Here is an 18,919-nt window from a genome sequence, read left to right on the forward strand (position 1 = left end):
GCCCATTTTCCCAGAACTTTGTTGAAAAAACTATTCTTATCGCATTACATTGACACTTTTGTTGAAAATGAATGTCATAAGTGTAATCCTGAGTCTTTTTGACATTTACATTTTTAAAAGATTTTATTTATTTATTTTTTAGAGAGAGGGGAAGGGGGGGGAGAAAGAGAGGGAGAGAAACATATGTGTGTGAAATATCAATCCCTAACTGGGGACCTGGCCTGCAACCCAGCCATGTGTCCTGACCAGGATTCCATCTGTTGACCTTTTGTTTTGTAGGACAATGCCCAACCCACAGAGCCATACCAGTCAGGGCTGACATTTACATTTTTTGAGAGATTGTGAGTACCTATGCATATAAATGCATAGTAAGGGGACTCAAAACATGTTCACCAAACTGTTGACAGTGGTTACCACTTTGGGGGAGACGGAAATACGAAAATAATGGGGATCATACATTCCTATCCTGCTAGTATATTATTTGAATCTATTAAAATGAACATGTCATGAAAATGAGAAGACAAACCACAGATTGGGAGAAAATATCTGTGAAAGACACACATTTGATAAAGATGCTGTTCTCCAAGATATCCAAAGACCTCTTAGAACTCAGCAATAAGAAAATAACTTGATTTTAAAACAGGCAAAAACACCTGAACAGTCTCTTGAGCAAAGAAGGTCAGCATATGAAAAGTAAGATGCTCAACATCTTGTGTTATTAGGCAATTGCCAATTATAAGTACAATGAAATACCACTACGTATCTATTAAAATGACACTGATAGCACCAAATACTGGTGAGGATGGGGAGCAATAGGAATTCTCGTTCATTGCTGGTGGAAATACAAAATGGTACAGCCCCTTTGGAAGACAGTTTGGCAGTTTCTTATTAAACTGAACACACTCTTACCATAGGATTCAGCAACAATAACACAACCCAAAAGAGTTGAAAACATATGTTTGCACAAAAACATATACACATCTTTATAACAGCTTTATTCTTAATTGCCAAAACTAGGGAGCAACCCTTATATCCTTCAGTACAAAAGTAAACTGTTTTTAAAAAGACAGAGCTTGTGTTCATGTTGCGTAATATAGAATATCTTCTTCCATTTTAGTGATCAAAAATAATTTAGGAGAGTTACTCATATATGACATCCTTCATGTAGATTTTGGAGGTTTGTAAGACCAAAAATAACAATGAACAATTTTACCATTAAGAATTCTTGATTTGAATACTAAATTGAGAATGGCTTAGTCTAATTTTATTTTTTCTTAGTTTTTTTTTTATTTATTTACTTATTTATTTATTAGAGAGAGGGAAAGAGAGGGAGAAAGAGAGAAAAACGTTGATGTGAGAGAGAATATCGTTCAGTTGCCTCTTGCATATACCTCAACTGGGGATTGAATCTGCAACCTAGGGCCATGCTCTGACCTGGAATCGAACCAGCAATGTTTTGGTTTGTGGGAGGACACCCAACCATCTGAGCCACACTGGTTAGGGTGACTTTGTCTAATTTTATAAGTCACCAGTCCCAGTCACTCTCAGTTTTTTTTGAAGTCTCAGTTCATTAGTTTGTAATATTAATATGGTTAACATTAAACTGATAAACTTGTACTTTATTAACAGATAGAAGATGTAAACCAAAAATTCAACAATCTGACCAAACTTGAGGAATCTGGGTGGCAAAATAATAATAATAATAATACAAGCAAAAAGGTCTTACGGGTAAGTTTTTTATTTTCTATTATAGACTTCTACTTTAGTGATTTTTAAAATTTTTAACCTTAAAAACTTTTAGCTTCAGATGTTCATCATTTTGCAAAATAAGTTCCATATGTTACTTACATTTCTTAATTGTCTTTGAAGAAGGAATAAGGAAATGATCAACACAAAATTCAGAATGGTTGTTTTGGAGGGAGAACAGTAAGGACTCTGATTGAATTGGGGTGCCCTGAGAGCTTCTAAGTTGCTAAGCAGTGGATATGTGCGTATTTGTTTTATTCTTTAAACTATGCTTATATATTTTTTTGTACTACTACTAATAGTAGTAGATAACCTGTATATACTTAGTGTGTACCAAATATTGTTTCTAGTACCTTAAATGTATTAACTCATTTAATCTTCAAAACAATTCTATGAGGTGAGTGATGTTACACATTTCACCACAATGGGGGAGAAATGTATCCCCATTTCACAGTTGAGGAATCTGAGGCCCAGAAAGATTAAATCACTTGTCTAAGGTGGAACAGGGTGTCAGGCCACACTTTATCATTCCAGAATCCATGTTCTTAACCAGTAGGCTATGCCGTCTCTTTTTATAGCTCTTTTGTGTGATATATTTCAAAATGAAAATAATTTTTTAAATAAAAAAGAGGAACAATGGCTCCTTAGAACATCTGCCTTCTTCCATGTACTTGTAAAATTTCCTATTACTTTCTCAGTAAAACTGTCTTTGTTAACACGACAGATTCTATTCTTAATCTATTTGTAGTAAATTTTATTTTTTGTAATGTTTTAACTCAAAGTTTTTGGTTCAAATGGCTATTTCTCAAACCACCTTGGAGCATTGCCAGTTTTTCTTTTAGATTTTAGAAAAATGCCTGTGGTTACAAAATTGGGTTTCTAGGTTGGTTCTTTACTATGCTGTGTCATCTAAATGGAAACTCTGTTTTGAATCTGTTGAGCTGTTAGAGTACTGAAAGAACCTTATAAAAGTGTTGTAGTAATGAAGTCTCATGACAAGGACCCTGGGGATACTGATGAAACTGAACGAATGAACTCCATATCTACTAAACAGTGAAGGGTGCTTGAACCTTTTGAAGCTACTGTGGATATTGAATATTGAATATTGAGTATTGAGCTATGGAAACAGTAATGTCAGTGATGTAGATAATGGCTGTATGAGTGTAGCATTACATCAGAGTCTTGTAATTCTGCCCCTTATCACCAGATGTCTCTCTCCTACTTTATTTTATGGGCCACTGTACTTTGATACCATTCCCTCCTACTTCTTATTCATTGACCTTATATCTCAGCTAGCCTTGTTTTCTCTTTTTCCATAAGTATTTAGACATCTTTATAATCTTATGTATGTTTCCATTAAAGAAAACAAACAACCACCTAAATGTCCACACCTCCCTCTTCTAGGTATCAGTAACCCCTCTTCCCATTTTTCTTCCTGAAAACGTTATCTATACTCTGTCTTTATTTGGATTCCCACTTATTTCTTCAACTCACTGCAATTCAGCTTTACCCCCTCTGTGCCTCTAAGAACACGTAACACCAAGATTCTTGATCCAGTAGTTGCTGAAGTTATTAGACACTTAATTATAAAATAATCCCTCAGCAGTATTAAATACAGCATACTTGCTCTTTCTTAAAATTATATTCTACTGATTTTCTTCCTACCTCTGTGCCCATTCTGCAGTCATGTTTGCAGGTTTGTGCTTTTCCATTTATCCCCTTAAATTTTGTCCTATTCAGAATTCCACCTCAACTCTCTTCTGTCCTTGCATAGTCTTCCTGTGCAACCCTACCCACCCTGTGATGATTCCCAAATCTGTATTTCAGACCACACTTACTAAGTTCTATATACCCTGAGTCAGTATACCTTAAAATCATTATATCTCAAACTGAAATCATCTGCCCACACACAGATGTGGCCCTGACTCAGAGAATGGTATTACCAACCCACCAGCTGTCCAAGATAGAAATCTGGATATGTTCTTCAGTGCTTTCCTTTCTCTCTTTCACTGTCTCCACTCCACACCCATCTAGTACGCTAAGTCCTCGCGATTGGGTCTCTTAAATATCTCTTCACTTTTTTCCATTTCTCCCTCTATTTAACTACTGTCATCTTCTGCCCTGTATCCTTGTAGTAGTCTCCTTTCTCAGTGGCTTGTAACCCACCAAGCTATACCAGAGTGACCTTTCTAAAATACAAGTGCAATAACCTTAATCCCTTGATTAAAAATCATCAGTAATCTCTATTCCTTTGTTTTCTGTATGAATGCGGCTCCATAAAATGGTTACAAGTAAGGGATTTTATAATCTAGCTGTCCCTGATCTCTTGCCAATTCCTCCCTGCTTCTTTAGCTTCTGGTTTTGCGAGCATGCTACCTTCTCTCTCTAACTCTTTCCTCACCCCTTTGTTCAGCCTGGCCGACTGTGATTTCTGCTCCGGTGCGCCTTCCTGTAAGCCCTCTTGATACCTTGAAGACTGGGTTAGGCGTTATCTTTATGTTCCCCTACAGCCCTCTGAATTTGTCTCTGACGTGACTTTGTCCTCCTCAGTGTCCTTATCTAGCTCTTCCACTGTGAAGTTAGGAACTCCCCGAGAACAAGAACTTTGTCCCTTACATTTTGACTCCCAGCATGTTTAGCACATACTAGGGACTTGATAAGCATATGATGAACGTGTGAAATATTTTATGTATGCTTTATTTTTCTTACAAGGTGGTAACGAGTAGTTTTAATAAATGCCATCATTTCTTTTTGCAGAAAAAAGTTGTCTCGGGTATAGCAAGTAAACCAAAACAGGACGATGGTGGAAGAATTGCAGCTAGGAATCGCCTAGCTGCCATAAAAAATGCAATGAGAGAGAGAATTAAGCAGGAAGAACATGCTGAGGCAGCAGCCTCTGTGGTGTCAAAGGAAGTTGATAAAATTGTGTTCGATGCTGGGTTTTTCAGAGTTGAAAGCCCTGTGAAATCATTCTCAGGTTCGTTTTTCTGCTGAGGCCACTTAAGAGAAATATTTCGGCTGGATGGGAGGTTGTATAGGAAGTGAAAAAGTTTTTGCATGAAGGGAATATAAGCTTTCTGTGATTTCTGGAAAGTGGACTATATGCTCCCTCACAAACACATGCAGAGTACCTGTTTTCTAAGTGATTTCGCATCTGTTATCACCACTTAACCCAACAATCCTGTGAAGTAAGTCAGGATCCCAAGGGGTAAGCAACATGATGGGAGCATGAGAAGTTAGGTGAGTTTTGAAGCTGGGTTAGAATTTAAGATGCAAAGGAAACTTAGTCATCAAACTATCACACCTCTCTAGCTGTGCTTAAAAAAGGAAACTTAGGGAGCGTGATTTTGGTTTTAATTTCATTTGTGTTAAAAAGCTTTGACCTTTTGGAGACACTGTAAATTCACTGATTTTCTAATTTTAAAATATTTCAAGAAACAATTCTTATAATTTTCTACCTGTGGGTGTATTTTTCAAAAGCAATTTTTCAGGCACTATCTTCATGAGAGTGAATTTACTAGCCATGGGAGGAAAGGGCGCAGTTGAAGTAATCTGTTCCTTATATCTTGCTAGATACTTCTGTCAGTCCTTTAAGAGCTAGATAGTCATTTTCAAGGAGAAGGAGGCCAAAGCCTCTTGAACTACTCATCAACTGAAGAGCTGTTTTCTCCCTCTTATTTAACTGTGTCCACTAGGAAGTTTTCTGAAAATAAAGCTTAGCTGCTCTCTAGTATTTACATGAAAATGTAAATTTATCACCTCAGTTTAGGAATTGCCTCACTGTTTGCCACTGACTCTCAAGGATCCTAGCAGTTCCCACAGCAGTGAGCCCATCACTCTCTGTTCTCTCACGTACCCAACTCTGCGTGTATAATTAGGGAGATAAAGGTGTATGGTGAAAGTTGATCTTTTTAAAATTGAGTTTAAGTTATAGAGCACTTAGTTATGTGAGGTTTGTTACAAAACAGAAGTCCCTCACGAAGCCCCTCTCATCCCATTGTCACTCCCTAGAGGCAACTACTTTTACTTTTTAAAATTTTTAAGTTACAATTGACATACAATATTATATTAGTTTCAGGTGTACAACACAGTGATCAATAGTTCTTCACACAGTCTTGGAGTGTGAACGTGTTAATGGCCCTCTCTGAACAAGTGTAGGTTTTTTTCTTGAATTTATTCCTTTGATTTACTCACCCTTGTTCCCTCTGATCTTTCTTTCAGAAATACTTATTTTTCTCTTGGTATATAGACTATTTTTATCATTCTTTCCTATACTTATCATTTTCTTCTACTTTCTGGATTTCCTCAACTTCCTGTTAGCTATCATGTTTTTAATCCCCAGTAGTTTCTTCTCATTCTTCAAATGTTTCATTTCATTACAGGCTGTACTTGTTTGATCACTTCACTGCCTTATCTTTCTGATGGCATTAATGATAGTTTTCATGTTTCCTTCCCCCATGTAGTCACTATTTGTTCTAAGATACTTTCATCTGTTTGGTTTTGGTCTCTCTTACATTAGAGGCTTTTCTCAAGTGTCTGGCGATTGGTCGCCGCCTGCTCACGGTAAGAGCGGGGCTCTGCGGGGCCCTGCGGGGCAGTGCAGCGTAGGGTGTTTACTGTGGGTGGTTTAGCTGCACCCTCATGCTGGGAACCTGCACATCACTGTTTATGTCTTTTCTCAGGGGCTAGTTCCCCAGAGAATAATCTTTCAGTCTGTTGCATGGGGGTGAAGGGGTAGGGAATGGGGGTGGGGGTGGGGGGACCTGAGTGTCCCAACAGTCTATTTGTGAATATTCGCTTCATCCCCTTGTTTTCTATCTTGTTTTCTATAGAGTACTGATCTTTCAACCTTACCTGTTACCCCCTAAACCAGAGACCCTCTGTTTCTCTTTTTTGAGGAAAATAAACCTCCAGTTTTATGGTGGTGGGAGGGAGTGGTAGCAGTTGCCCAGCTGTGCAGAACGAGGAAAGAAACCTGGACTTGAATCATCCTTTGTAGTGACTTCAAACCAATCTCCTTGTTTTTAGTTTCATCTTCATCTCTGCTTTCAGAGCCACTTGAAGGCAGCAATTCTTTTGAGGGGCACTATGGTATAAATTGGATTGACTCTCATCTTTCCTGACTGGTTGCTTAGGATTTATTTTCTTGAGTATACTAAGTAAAACTCCACTCACTCATCTATCTTACAGCTTCCAGAATTTTCTGGTTATTGTCTCTTTTTTAGTTTCCTTGGTCTTTGTAGCATTTGGCCTTTTAAAATTATCTCTTATTGCTTATAGCAGTGGGATGTCAAGAGGAAGCAGAGTATAACGTGTGTCTTCAATATTGTCTTTAACTGAAGGTTCTGGGTATTTGACTTTAACAAACATTTTACAGGAGAAAGAGGAGAGTTGGTAGGGGAATCGGAAGAATTTGCACTATCATCCTAGTTATAATGAAAAGTGAATGAAAGAACTTTTGATATTGAGGTGATTTCTCTCATCTCCTAGGACTTTCTATCTCTTCTGAACGTCTTCCTCAGAGACTTCGGACACCTAAGTCTGTCCACACCGCCGTGTCTGACAGCAGGGCTGATTTGGGCCTTCTGAGACAAACGACGCCGCCAGAGGGTCCTGAGCCTCGGGATGCCAGAAGGGAACATGCTGATGAGAAGACTTTGCTTTCCAACATTCCTGAAAGCAGGTATTTCTTTAATGTGTTATTAAGAATTTAATTAGATACTGACATTAAATGCTATTTCAGATTGTTAACCTGTTAAAATATGCAGGTCATATATTTTTAATTCAATTTCACAATGGCCCTGTGATGTACAGACAGTACTTCTATTTTATAAATGAGAAAACTAAGGCTTAGGATTTCAGATTGGTGATGGGCAAAGAATACTGTAGAACTAAGAAGAAAAGAAATCATAGTGTCCTTTGGTGCTACACAGACTGCACCTTTGGTGCTTGACAAGTTAATGTAACTTTACTTCACTTTCATCATCTATAAACAGCAGTGCTGATGCCTCTCTACAGAGTCATTGAGAGGGAGTTGCTTTGTACCAGCCTTTATAGAAAGCACCTTGTGACTGCTGTCTTGACAGGTGGCAGAGCATAAGAGAAGGGCGAGTTAGTGTGCACTTTACAACTATTAGGGGCCAGACATGGTTCTAGGTCCTTAGCATTTCATTTAATCCTCTCGACCCTGGGAGGTACGAGATCCCATTTTTTCAAGTATGAAAACTGGAAAAGTTAGTAATGCACCCAAATTCAACTCCTAAGCAGTGAACCTGGATGCTGCTTGCATTCTTTCTATTGCCTCTGCACAAATGGCATCAAAATTACCTACTGGGTCCTTGGTCATGAACATAAATGTACTGGAAATCTGATAGGAAAAGATACTTTAAAATAAGTAGGAAATAAAATTATAGTTTGCAGTCAAGAGAGGACTATTGGATTTATTATTAATCTAGAGATGGGACAACATTAAGTACTCAGTCATCACAGCAAACAAGGCAATCAAAAATATAAAGAATGCCCTATGAATTGAAGTAGAGGAAACAAATGGAAGTCATTGCTCGTAAACAGTTCATGGAACAAGTTTTAGAATTTTTACTTTTTGGTATAAACCAAAGTATTATTGAGCCTTTGTGGGGACTGAAGTATTTCAGATATTCTAGAAATCTATGGATTATAAAATACCAATTTATCATCATTTCTTAAGTGCAAGTTATTTTACTTGGTTTGTATATCCTGTAGTTTATTATCTTGTATTAAGAAGATGCGTAATTGTATTTAAGTGATATTACAGGTACTCTTTAAAAAATTTTCACTTAATTCCCAAAAATAGTCCTGAAAGAGAGCATCTTACAAATAAACGTCATGCAATAAAGGCAAAGTGAAGCTGAAACCTAGAAAAATTGAGTATATATTTAAAGAAACAAAAAATAAAAACCCACAACTTGCAAGAGGTTGGGACAGATATTTTTAATAAAATACAGGATAAGAACTTTAGGATTATGTGTTATATACATTATAACTAACAAGAAATGTAGCCAACTCCAGCTCTACAATATTTGAGTTACTGTAGTTATTGTTTTACCTTTTCCCCTTCTCCCCCCAGAAGTCAGCTTTCTCCTAACCTTCTTTAATATGTAGTTCTGGGTTTAGCCAAGGTTCAGAGAATTGCTGGTGAACTGACGAGCGTGGAAACAGGCTCATGAGCTTTCTGGGGAAGAATATGTTTGGTTTGTAAGACCACCACCACCCTGTAGTAACTATTGTCCCAAACTGATCTTTTTGGACCAGGCCTGATCTTGGACGAGACTCCGTTTTTGATCATAAAGGATAGTCTCTAACATAAAAGATGGCCATATGATTATCTGAGTACAGTGCTATTTTTTTTTTTCTTTTTTCAGGAACAGCGCAGTAGAAGATGCTCAGTGTCCTAGATCACAAGATCTAATTGAAGTAAACCATGTAAGTCACTCTAGTGTACTAGATACCCAAGCATGTTACCTATTTATGTTATTGTATATAGTAACTCTGTAAACAATCCCCATAATTTCCATTGGAAATCTAAAATCAGTAATATAAAATGATAGTCCTTGTTTCAAAGGCCTTTAGCTTGAGACCATCGTGCCATTTTGTATTTTCCAACTCACATCAAGATTATTTTTTAATTGTTTTATTATAACACAGCCTCATTTATTTATGTATGTAGGTATTATATATCTGGTTGCTTTTGCAATATAATAGAGTTGAGTAGTTGTAGTAGAGACTCCATAGGTCAAAAAGCCTTTAAAAAAATGTACTATCAGACACCTCACAGAAAATGTTTGCCAATCTCTTAAGTGAGTATAGGTATTTGCTGAGAAACTTTCCTTCAGTCATACTATTGCTGTAATATTATCTGACCTAATTATTTAAGAAGCAAGACAGTAGGGTTTACAATGTTCTTTAACCTACATTTAGAATGTCATCCTTCTATTTTTATCATTTTTAATAGCAATAAGACTTTTTCTAATTGTTCCAGTGTTTGGTAAATAAATATAATAATCATTTTTATTTCCAGGATGTAAGTAACATAAACTTTGAGATGGATTGTTCACCCAGTGAAAGAATGAGTTTGCCTCTACCTGCTGATGAAGTGGTTGTAATACATCCTTCAATTACAACGCAGGATGTTTTGATGACCAGTCCTGAAAAAAATATACCACCACAAAATAACATCTCACAGGAAGAAGAGGCTAAAATTTCCCAGTCAGGTGAGGTCCTTTTAGTATATTTAATTGAGGCTTTATTAAATAAAAGAAATTACAGTAATATATAGATTATTGTAAATACCTCTGGGTACAAGTTTCTAAGAATGAAGGTTAAAAATTGGACAGTCACAGTAAATATTTTATGAGAATTAGTTTGTGTTTTAGCACCCCATTCTCCACCCCAAAACCTTTTGAGGTAGTCTTATTAAAAGTTAGCGGCAGATACTAGTCCATGTTGGATGTAAACAGCATTTTACATTACACCTTCACTGTTTGTGAAAACTCAGAATTAGAAAAATTCCCTCAAGTTTTTTCTTTTTCAGTTCTCCTTTCAACACACATATCTCAGACTGTTCTTCAAAATGCCCTATTTTTCCCCCTCATATTTATTTCCACATACTTTGTTGTGATTGCTCTGCATTAGGAATTGGCTTTTTTATTTTTGTTATAATATAATGTCTGATAGTTCCACCTTCTGATTTTGTCTGCTACTCTGTGGTGCTGTTCTGATTGGAGCCTAAGACAAAGTGAACATTATTTTGGCCAGACATTTAATGGACTGTAGCTATGTTCTTCATCTAGCATCTTTTGGGTACCTTTAATATTACAGGCATGATATGTGCTTACAGAAAACTCTTTTTTATACTGAAATTAAAGATAAGAATTTTATTAAGAAATTCAAACACACTTTAAAAAATGTTACAGCATAAAATGACCTCTTCTTTTGTCTTAGCATTTGATAATATGGAAATTTTCATATTTTTTAATGCTTTGTTTATTTCTAACAAAATAAATTTGATTGCAGAATAGTCTTTAAAAAGTTAAAAACATTTCTTTTTTGTTTTTCAGTGTTATTTGATGATAATAATCTTTCTACTGAGTGCCATCTTCTTGATTCAGTAAGTTTTCAACTTAATTTAAAAAATTGCTTTAAATACAAGATTTGTTTTATAAAATAAGTATTACTTTTTAATTTGTGTACAAAGTTTATAATTTATACTTTGTCATTGTTATCTTTACTGTGAAATCTATTCTTTTTTTTATCAAAATGAGAACAAAATTTCATGTTTATATACTTTCAAATGTAATAATTTTTATTTCTAAATTCTGAAGATTTATTTCCCTCTATAATTTATGTATCAAATTTGTTAAGACAAATTGATTGAATACTTGAATATCTAATACTTGGCTTAGATTATGTTAGGAATTTCTAAGTGATGCAAGGAAAATATAGCATAAAGTTCCTGGCCATCTGCAGCATACAGTTGGGAAGATGATGTCTGTTCTACCTTCAGTCATCATTGGTTATTTTCATTCTGTTTCTTTTAGATTACCATATTTATTTGGAGGCTATGTTAATTGGAAGCTCTCTTGGCTTTACGTTTGATGATCTGCTTTTAAGTCTAGTTCAGACATTAGTGTTTTTATGAAGCCTTCCTATAAAAGCTCTCATCTCTCCATGTTAATTTATGTATAAGCACAAGTGCATACAGACACACAGTGCATACAATGCCCACATTTAATCTCTCATTAAGAAAATAATATGAATATATTATATTCTTAACATATAATTTTAGGACTCTATTTACCTTATTAATTGTAAATTCCTCTGTAGGCAGAGCTCTGATTTATATTCACTATGCCATGAATGAAAAAGTACTCTGTTGCCTATTAAGTGTTTACAACATTGGTTTGCAGCCCTACATCCAGGTATTTTTATTTCAGTGATCTGTAGTGGGACCTTCATCAGGTGATTTTAATGTGGAGCCGGGGTCAACAACTCTGGTTTGCCTTGAAATTTTCCAGTGCCCACTGCCAAATGGGTCAGGGACCTTATTGAAACAGAGCTAAGCAACCTACCTAATAAAGAGTTCAAAGCAACTGTCATAAAGATGCTCACCAAACATGGGAGAAGAATCAATGAATTCAGTGAGAACTTCCACAAGGAGATAGAAGGTGCCAAACAGATTTTTAACTGAAATGAAAAATTTCCTAGAAGGGTTCAACAGCACACTGGATAAAAACAAAGCACAAATCAACAAGCCGGAAGATGAAGCAATGGAACACAAACAGACAGAACAGCAAAATGAAAAAGAATTTTTAAAAGTAAAGATACTTTAAATGACCTCTGGGACAACACCAAGCAGAATGTCATTTACATTGTAAGGATCCCAGAAGAAGAAGAGAGGACTAAAAAAATTATTTGAAGAAATAATGGCTGTAAATTTCCCTACCCTGGTGAAGGAAAGATATCTGGGCCCAGAAAGCTCAGAGTTCCAAATAAATGAACCCAAAGAGACCATATCAAAAGACATTATAATTAAAATGACAAACTTTAAGGATAAAGAGAGAATCTTAAAAGCAGCAAGAGAAAAACATCTTATTACATACAAGGGAATTCAGCAGAAACTTTACAAACTAGAGATAAGTGGTGTGACCTGTTCAAAGTGCTGAAAGGAAAAAATTTCCAACCAAGAGTTTTCTACCCAGCAGAGTTATCATTTAGAATTGAAGATGAGATTAAGAGTTTTCCAGATAAATAAAAGGTAAAGGAGTTCATCACCGCTAAACCAGCCTTATGTTCAAGCAAATGTTCAAGGAACTTTTCTAAAATGAAAAGAAAACACTAAATAATAAGAAAACATATGAAAGCAAAAGTTTCGCTGGAAAATGTAAATATACAGTAATGGCAGTTAATCATTTATAAAACAAGTATGAAGTTTAAAAGACGAAAGTAGTAAAATTAACTACAATTACTATAATTAAGGGAAGGAGAAAATAAAAGATATCAAATGTGTTATCAAAAATAAAATCTGTGGGGTGGAGGAAGCAACAATGTAAAGCTTTGGACTGGATTCAAATTTAAGTTGCTATCAACTTAAAAGAGACTATTATATACATACGATGTTATACAATATGTGAACTTCATGGTAACCAGAAAGAAAAAAACTTATAGTAAGCACACAAAAGAAAATGAAAAAGGAATCTAAACATAACACTAAAGAAAGCCATCAAACCACTAGGAAGAGAGAAAGAAAAGAGGAACAGAGAGGAACTACAAAAGCAGCCAGAAAACAATGAACAAAATGGCAATAAGTATGTACTTATCAACAACAAATTTAAATATAAATAGACTAAATTTGCCAACCAAAAGATACAGAGTGGCTGAATGCATTTAAAGAAAAAAAATACAAGATCCTTCTATATGCTGCTTGCAGGAGACTTCTGAAATAAAGACACACAGAAACTGAATGTAAAGGATGGAAAAAGATATTCTGTGCAACTGGAAATGAAAGGAAAGCTGGTGTGGCTATACTTATATCAGAAAAAATAGACTTTAAAACAAAGACTATAATAAAAGACAAGGGCTCTGCATAATCATAAAGGGATAAACTTAGCAAGAAGATATAACACTTATAAATATATTTGCAATATTAGTTGACTTAAAAGGTGAAAATGAAAGCAATAAAATAACTGTAGGGGACATTAATACCCTCTTAGAGTAATGGATAGCTCAGACAGAAAATCATTTAGGAAACATTGGACTACTCTTTTTATTTCCAAGATTTTGTTTATTTATATTTAGAAGGAGGAGAGAGAGGATGAAAGAGAGGGAGAAAAACATTAACATGTGGAAGAAACATCAACTGGTTGCCTCTTGCATGACCCCAGGGGACCTGGCTTGCAACCCAGGCATGTGCCCTGACTGGGAGTCAAACCAGCAACCTTCCAGTTTGTAGGCTGATGTTCAATCCACTGAGCCACACCAGCCAGGGCTAGACTACTCTTTCTGAAAGCAGCCAGAGGTGACCTCTGAAAATGGTTTGCTGTTCACTTGACCCAGAAAACCTCTCAAAATCATGCAAATCAACAGGTTAAAACCTTTGTGTTCACTTTAAGGACACTCATGAAACTGCCCATTAAGGGTATGTGTGTCCAAAAAGCCACCAAAGACTTAAAGGATGTCACTTTACAGAAGCAATGTATGCCAGCTATGGCCATACCACCTTGAACGCGCCTAATCTCATCAGAAGCAATATGTGCCATTCCATTGGGATAATGGTGGAGTTAGTAAGTGAGCCTAGGCCAAACAGTGGGGCTAGACAAACAGGGTCAGTGGCCCAAAAAGAGTGCTGAATTTTTGCTACACAGGCTTAAAAATGCAGAGTGTAATAATGAATTTAAGGGTTTAGATGTAGGTTATCTGGTCATTGAACAAATCCAGGTGAACAGAACACCCAAGATGTGGCACAGAACTTAGAGTTCATGCGTGGGTTAATGAGCTCTCCCTGTCACATTTTGATGATCCTTAGTGAAAGAGAGCGGATTGTTCCTAAACCAGAAGAGGAGGGTTCACAGAAGAAAATCATATCCCAGTAGAAACTGAATAAACAAAACTTAGGGACCCAGAGTAAATTCAGATGAAAAGAAATGCTAATAAAAGTAAAAGAAGAAGAAAAGAAACATCAGGCTTAAATGATACATTAGATCAGATGGGCTTAATAGATACATACAGAATATTCCATCCAAAAATGGCAGAATACACATTCTTCTCAAGTGCACACGGAATAGTCTCCAGGATAGACCACATGTTAGTACACAAATCTTAATAAATTGAAGAAGATTGAAGTCATATCAATTAAAAGAAGAAAACTGGGAAAACCACAAAAACATGAAGATTAAATAATATGCTACTGAACAACCAGTGGGTCACTGAAGAAATGAAGAATACCTAGAGATACATTAGAATAGAATTGCAACATACCAAAGTCTATAGGATGCAGCAAAAGCGGTTCAAAGAGGGACATTAATAACAATATAGACCTACCTCAAGAAATAAAAAATCTTAAAATGGGTCAGGAAATGGCCTTGATTTGCTAAACTTTGACCTCAGAACATAAAAAAATTAAGGCAAGCATAGGGTCAAACAACAACTATTGCCTGGCTTCCTTAAGCCACTAATTCCTTAAGGACCTATGTATACCTTGGCTTTCCTTATCTTTCAAAGCTGCCTTCTTTGCATTCAGGCTTCTGGGCTGCCCTGTATCTCCAGAGCAGAATGAAGTTTGTTACTGTGACCCAGACTCCGTTCTTTCTTGGTCTCACCCTTCTTTAATCGTAGGCTAAGACCTAGAGGGCCAGGGACTTCAGCATAAGACCAATTTATATACATCTGACTTAGTCCTGTTCCCAGATCTGAACTCTGAATAACTTGTTCTTATATGATATTATAAATAAGTGTAGAAATTAATCATATTATTCTGTTTTTGATATATTAGTAATACAATAAAATTGCTTCACAATCATCTTATACATTATCTTGTTGATTAATCTTAGTACCTTATAATTTAGTCTCCTTATGAGTTCTTTTTCACTTCCATAAATATTAGAAATTATATTTTTAAAAATTTTTATAGGTTCATCTGTCTATTTTAGATTGAAATATTACTTACTCTGTAGCATCATTTGAACCCGAAGTAGGATTTGAGGGGGGACAAATAAAAGGGATCCCAGCAGGATCACATTCTAGTAAAAGGCCTATTAGGTGCTGTTGTATGATTAGAGTAGGTTTGTGAAGTCTGCAGATGTGATTTTTATTCATCATGCATATGCTGCTGAAGTACATTTACATGTTGCTAAGCTCCTTTTAGGCATATATTTTGAATATACCTTTTCAGTTAAAAACTATATATGTGAAATTAGATCTGGAAAGTTGTTCAATCATTATGTTACTAATAAGTTGATTGTTATGTGGGGAGATGCTATTGATGTTATAATTTACTCTTAACTTGCAATGTCAAAATCAATTGATGAAACTCTTGATTGTTCCTTAAGTGACTTTCTGAACTTGTTCTCTAGCCAGGCCTCAACTGTAGTAATCCATTCACTCCTGTGGGGAGGAGACGGCGAGAACAGGCCAAACACATTTCCTTTGGAGGTAACCTGATTACCTTTTCACCTCTAAGGCCACTCAGCGGAGAACAACCAGAAGAATTTTGAATTTAAAAATAATTCCAAACATGTTCCTTCATATCATCAATGCTGTGGTATATTCTTAGAATACCGAAAGGATGCAGACTTGGTATTTTTGTTCACTTCTATTCAATCCGTTTATATAGTGTTATGCAATGTTTTAATATTCAGTGTTCATCAAAGTGTGTTTTGGATATGGTGCTGTTTCTCAAGGGAAGTGGGGATATTTTGTACAATAGCCATGCAAAATAAAAGGTATACCGTGCCTCGCCTTTCTTCTTTAAAATGTATACGCTTAAAGGTAACAACACTTACTCAGAGCTAATGAATACCCTTCAGCCTAATCAAAATATAATACTAAACTGACAGAAATGTCGTGTCCTTTCATACTTTATTTTTAATACAAACTTTTCAGTGTGTTGATGTTAAACGGCTTTATGTATTGCATTTTCCAGGGTATACTGAGTTTCTTTAGATGAGCTTTCTGGATGCTGATGTCAGTTTACATGTTGCAATTTCAAATGGTTACATAGGCGCCCATTAAATTCTTGCCTTTTTTATTTTCCCCTTGACATGACTGACAGGTTCTGAAGGAAATGCTTTCTTTGAAGAGAATTACATCAATCATTTAATGTGTTTGAAGTATTTTCTCTTATAAAACACTTACCTATAGGTTTGTAGAAGACGGGGTCATCTGAATAACAGAGCGCCAAGAAGACTCAGAGTAGCTGAAACTTGTAACCAGACCCGGGGCCAGTTGCTTCTGCCTTCAAAGGAGTTGACCCATAAACAGGAACTGTATGGATAAACCCCCCTAAGATTAGGGGTTTTCAAACAAGAAAACACTTGTCCTTTTGTTGTCAGAGGAAAGAGTGTTAGGCTTGTGGGAAGACAGTATTGGTTAAAGCCATGCGAGCAGCTGGGAGGCTCTGTGGGTACCATCTTAGAAGAATGGTCTTTAAATGCCTAATGTCTTACCAAAAGATAAAAATAGCTTTTTTCATTAATGAACAATTCAAGCAAAACATGCAGAACAAAGAAGCATGCATAAAAGGGTGTTCCGGGGCACAGGGCCATGAACATGTATAAGAGGTTGATACAAAGTAACCCAAGACTTAGAATCTATGCAACATAGTAAAATAACATAGATGAGAATAAGACAATGTGAGTAAAGATGATTGTCGGGGGTGAGGGGTAGGTTTAATAAAATGTATTATTGAATCATTTAGAAAGTTTTTGGCTATTACGTAATAGTAAAATTAACTCAAACTGGCTTAGCAATAAGGAAATTTATTATTTCAAAAGTTGTCAGGGTGATTCTAGGCTCTTTACAATCAGCAGCTCAATGAAGGCATCAGATCCAGCATCCTGTTTCTAGTTCATTCTGTCATCCTTGACACTTCTGTGAGGCTGGGTCCTTTTGGGGTCATAATATGGCTGTGGTAATCAGAGCTATGTCCTTCCCTATGGTCTGGTTAGGCTAACTAATACCACATGACCATCTGCAGATCAATAAGAGGCAGCAGGGGATTGACTTAAACTAATGCTTCCCTACCAATTCTGGGATCATACCTGAGTAAAACCGCAATTATTAGGACACTGGGAATGGATTTTGTGTAGGTAGGCCTCAGTGTCCCCTACAGCAAGATAGAGTGTTCTTGGGCCATTGGACTCCAGAATTATGAGGTATTAGGAAAATCTTTAAAGACAATGATACAAAACTGCTTGGGTAGAACAAGACCCTTTCCAAAATCGCAACAAAGGGAATGTTCATTACTTGATGACCTACTGTGTAATAGCCCCTTTGCAAGCAATGTTTATTCAACAATCACAGTAATCCTACAAAGAGATGTATCTGTGCCACCCATTTTACAGACAAAGGAACCAAGGTTCAGGGGTTTAAGTAATTTTGTATAGACCAAGTGTCCTCTTTTCTCCAAAGCTTATGTTCTTCCATTTAATCATAGAACAATCGAGACCAGAATGTTAGGGTGAGGAATTTAGTTTTCAAAATGTGCTGGGATGTGCTGCTCAGATCCCTCGAAAGGACTGCAGAGAGGCTTACTCCTTCAGTCGCTGCAAGCGCAGACAACCCTCAGCTGTCACCCACTACAAGAAGTGCCTCGGGTAAAGAGAGCCACTTCACCCAATTTCACTGTTACCCAGGGGCCCTGTGTTCATTGACTGAAGTCAGCATACAAAGACCTGTCCCCCTCAAGTACTCGAAATGGTCATCCCAGCTTCAGACCCCCTGGAGGGTGGGCTGAGGCATTCATGTTCAACTTCTTCCTCTGCCCCATTGTGTACCTTCTTGTCCCCACAGCTCTTGATTGCAAGAGCATTCCCTGATAGACCTCTTGTATTATCCCTGCTTCCTGGGGAAACCAATTTGAGAAGACGGTAGAATAGAAAAAATAAATATTTTGGTCTTTTAAAAAAGGAAGTGGTGTGACTACATCCTAGTTTTGAAATTTTATTCTTTGGGTTTGCTGATAATAGGAAGGACAGAAAGGCATGGTTAAGAATCTTGAGGATTGGAACTACTAAATTTTTGAAGCTGACTATATATCTAATGGAGAAACTACTCCCCCACCCTCTACAAATCTGGAGGTTTTGTAAAAACCAAGGAATCCTATGGAGAAAGAGGCTCACATTGGTATCCAAAATGGACTTGAAAGCAGTGAAGTCGAGTTCAGAACGAAAATAAGACTTAAAATGACCCAGAAGAAATATACTGGAATGCTAACAGTAATTGCCTATGGTCATATATCATGTATGGGTATGCTCTCTACTTTTCTCATTTCCTGAAAATATGACCATTTTCTTGGAAAATAGGAGAGTGCTTTCCTTGTTTTAACTCAGGAAGAGCAAGGTTAATGTTTGGGTAGTATTTACTCCTATTTCTTTAAAACTATTTTAGTATAGAAAACTATTCTAATATTAATATTGCTACA

At 36.3% G+C, this 18,919-nt stretch overlaps 1 protein-coding gene across 1 annotated transcript in view; it reads left to right on the forward strand.

Annotated features, from left to right (window-relative positions):
- Positions 1 to 16,061, forward strand: part of DLGAP5 (DLG associated protein 5) — a 35,935-nt gene extending 19,874 nt beyond the window's left edge. Inside the window, exons 12-18 of the mRNA XM_054567041.1 lie at positions 1,630 to 1,728; positions 4,504 to 4,723; positions 7,237 to 7,429; positions 9,147 to 9,207; positions 9,803 to 9,995; positions 10,842 to 10,891; positions 15,852 to 16,061. Coding sequence (XP_054423016.1) covers positions 1,630 to 1,728; positions 4,504 to 4,723; positions 7,237 to 7,429; positions 9,147 to 9,207; positions 9,803 to 9,995; positions 10,842 to 10,891; positions 15,852 to 15,992 — 957 coding nt within the window. The 3' untranslated portion in view covers positions 15,993 to 16,061. The remainder of the gene's footprint in view (positions 1 to 1,629; positions 1,729 to 4,503; positions 4,724 to 7,236; positions 7,430 to 9,146; positions 9,208 to 9,802; positions 9,996 to 10,841; positions 10,892 to 15,851) is intronic.
- Positions 16,062 to 18,919: the final 2,858 nt, after the last annotated feature.

This window comes from Pteronotus mesoamericanus, unplaced genomic scaffold (assembly GCF_021234165.1).
Source record: "Pteronotus mesoamericanus isolate MK-2021 breed Mesoamerican mustached bat unplaced genomic scaffold, CSHL_Meso_final contig_182, whole genome shotgun sequence".
Lineage (NCBI taxonomy): Eukaryota > Metazoa > Chordata > Mammalia > Chiroptera > Mormoopidae > Pteronotus > Pteronotus mesoamericanus.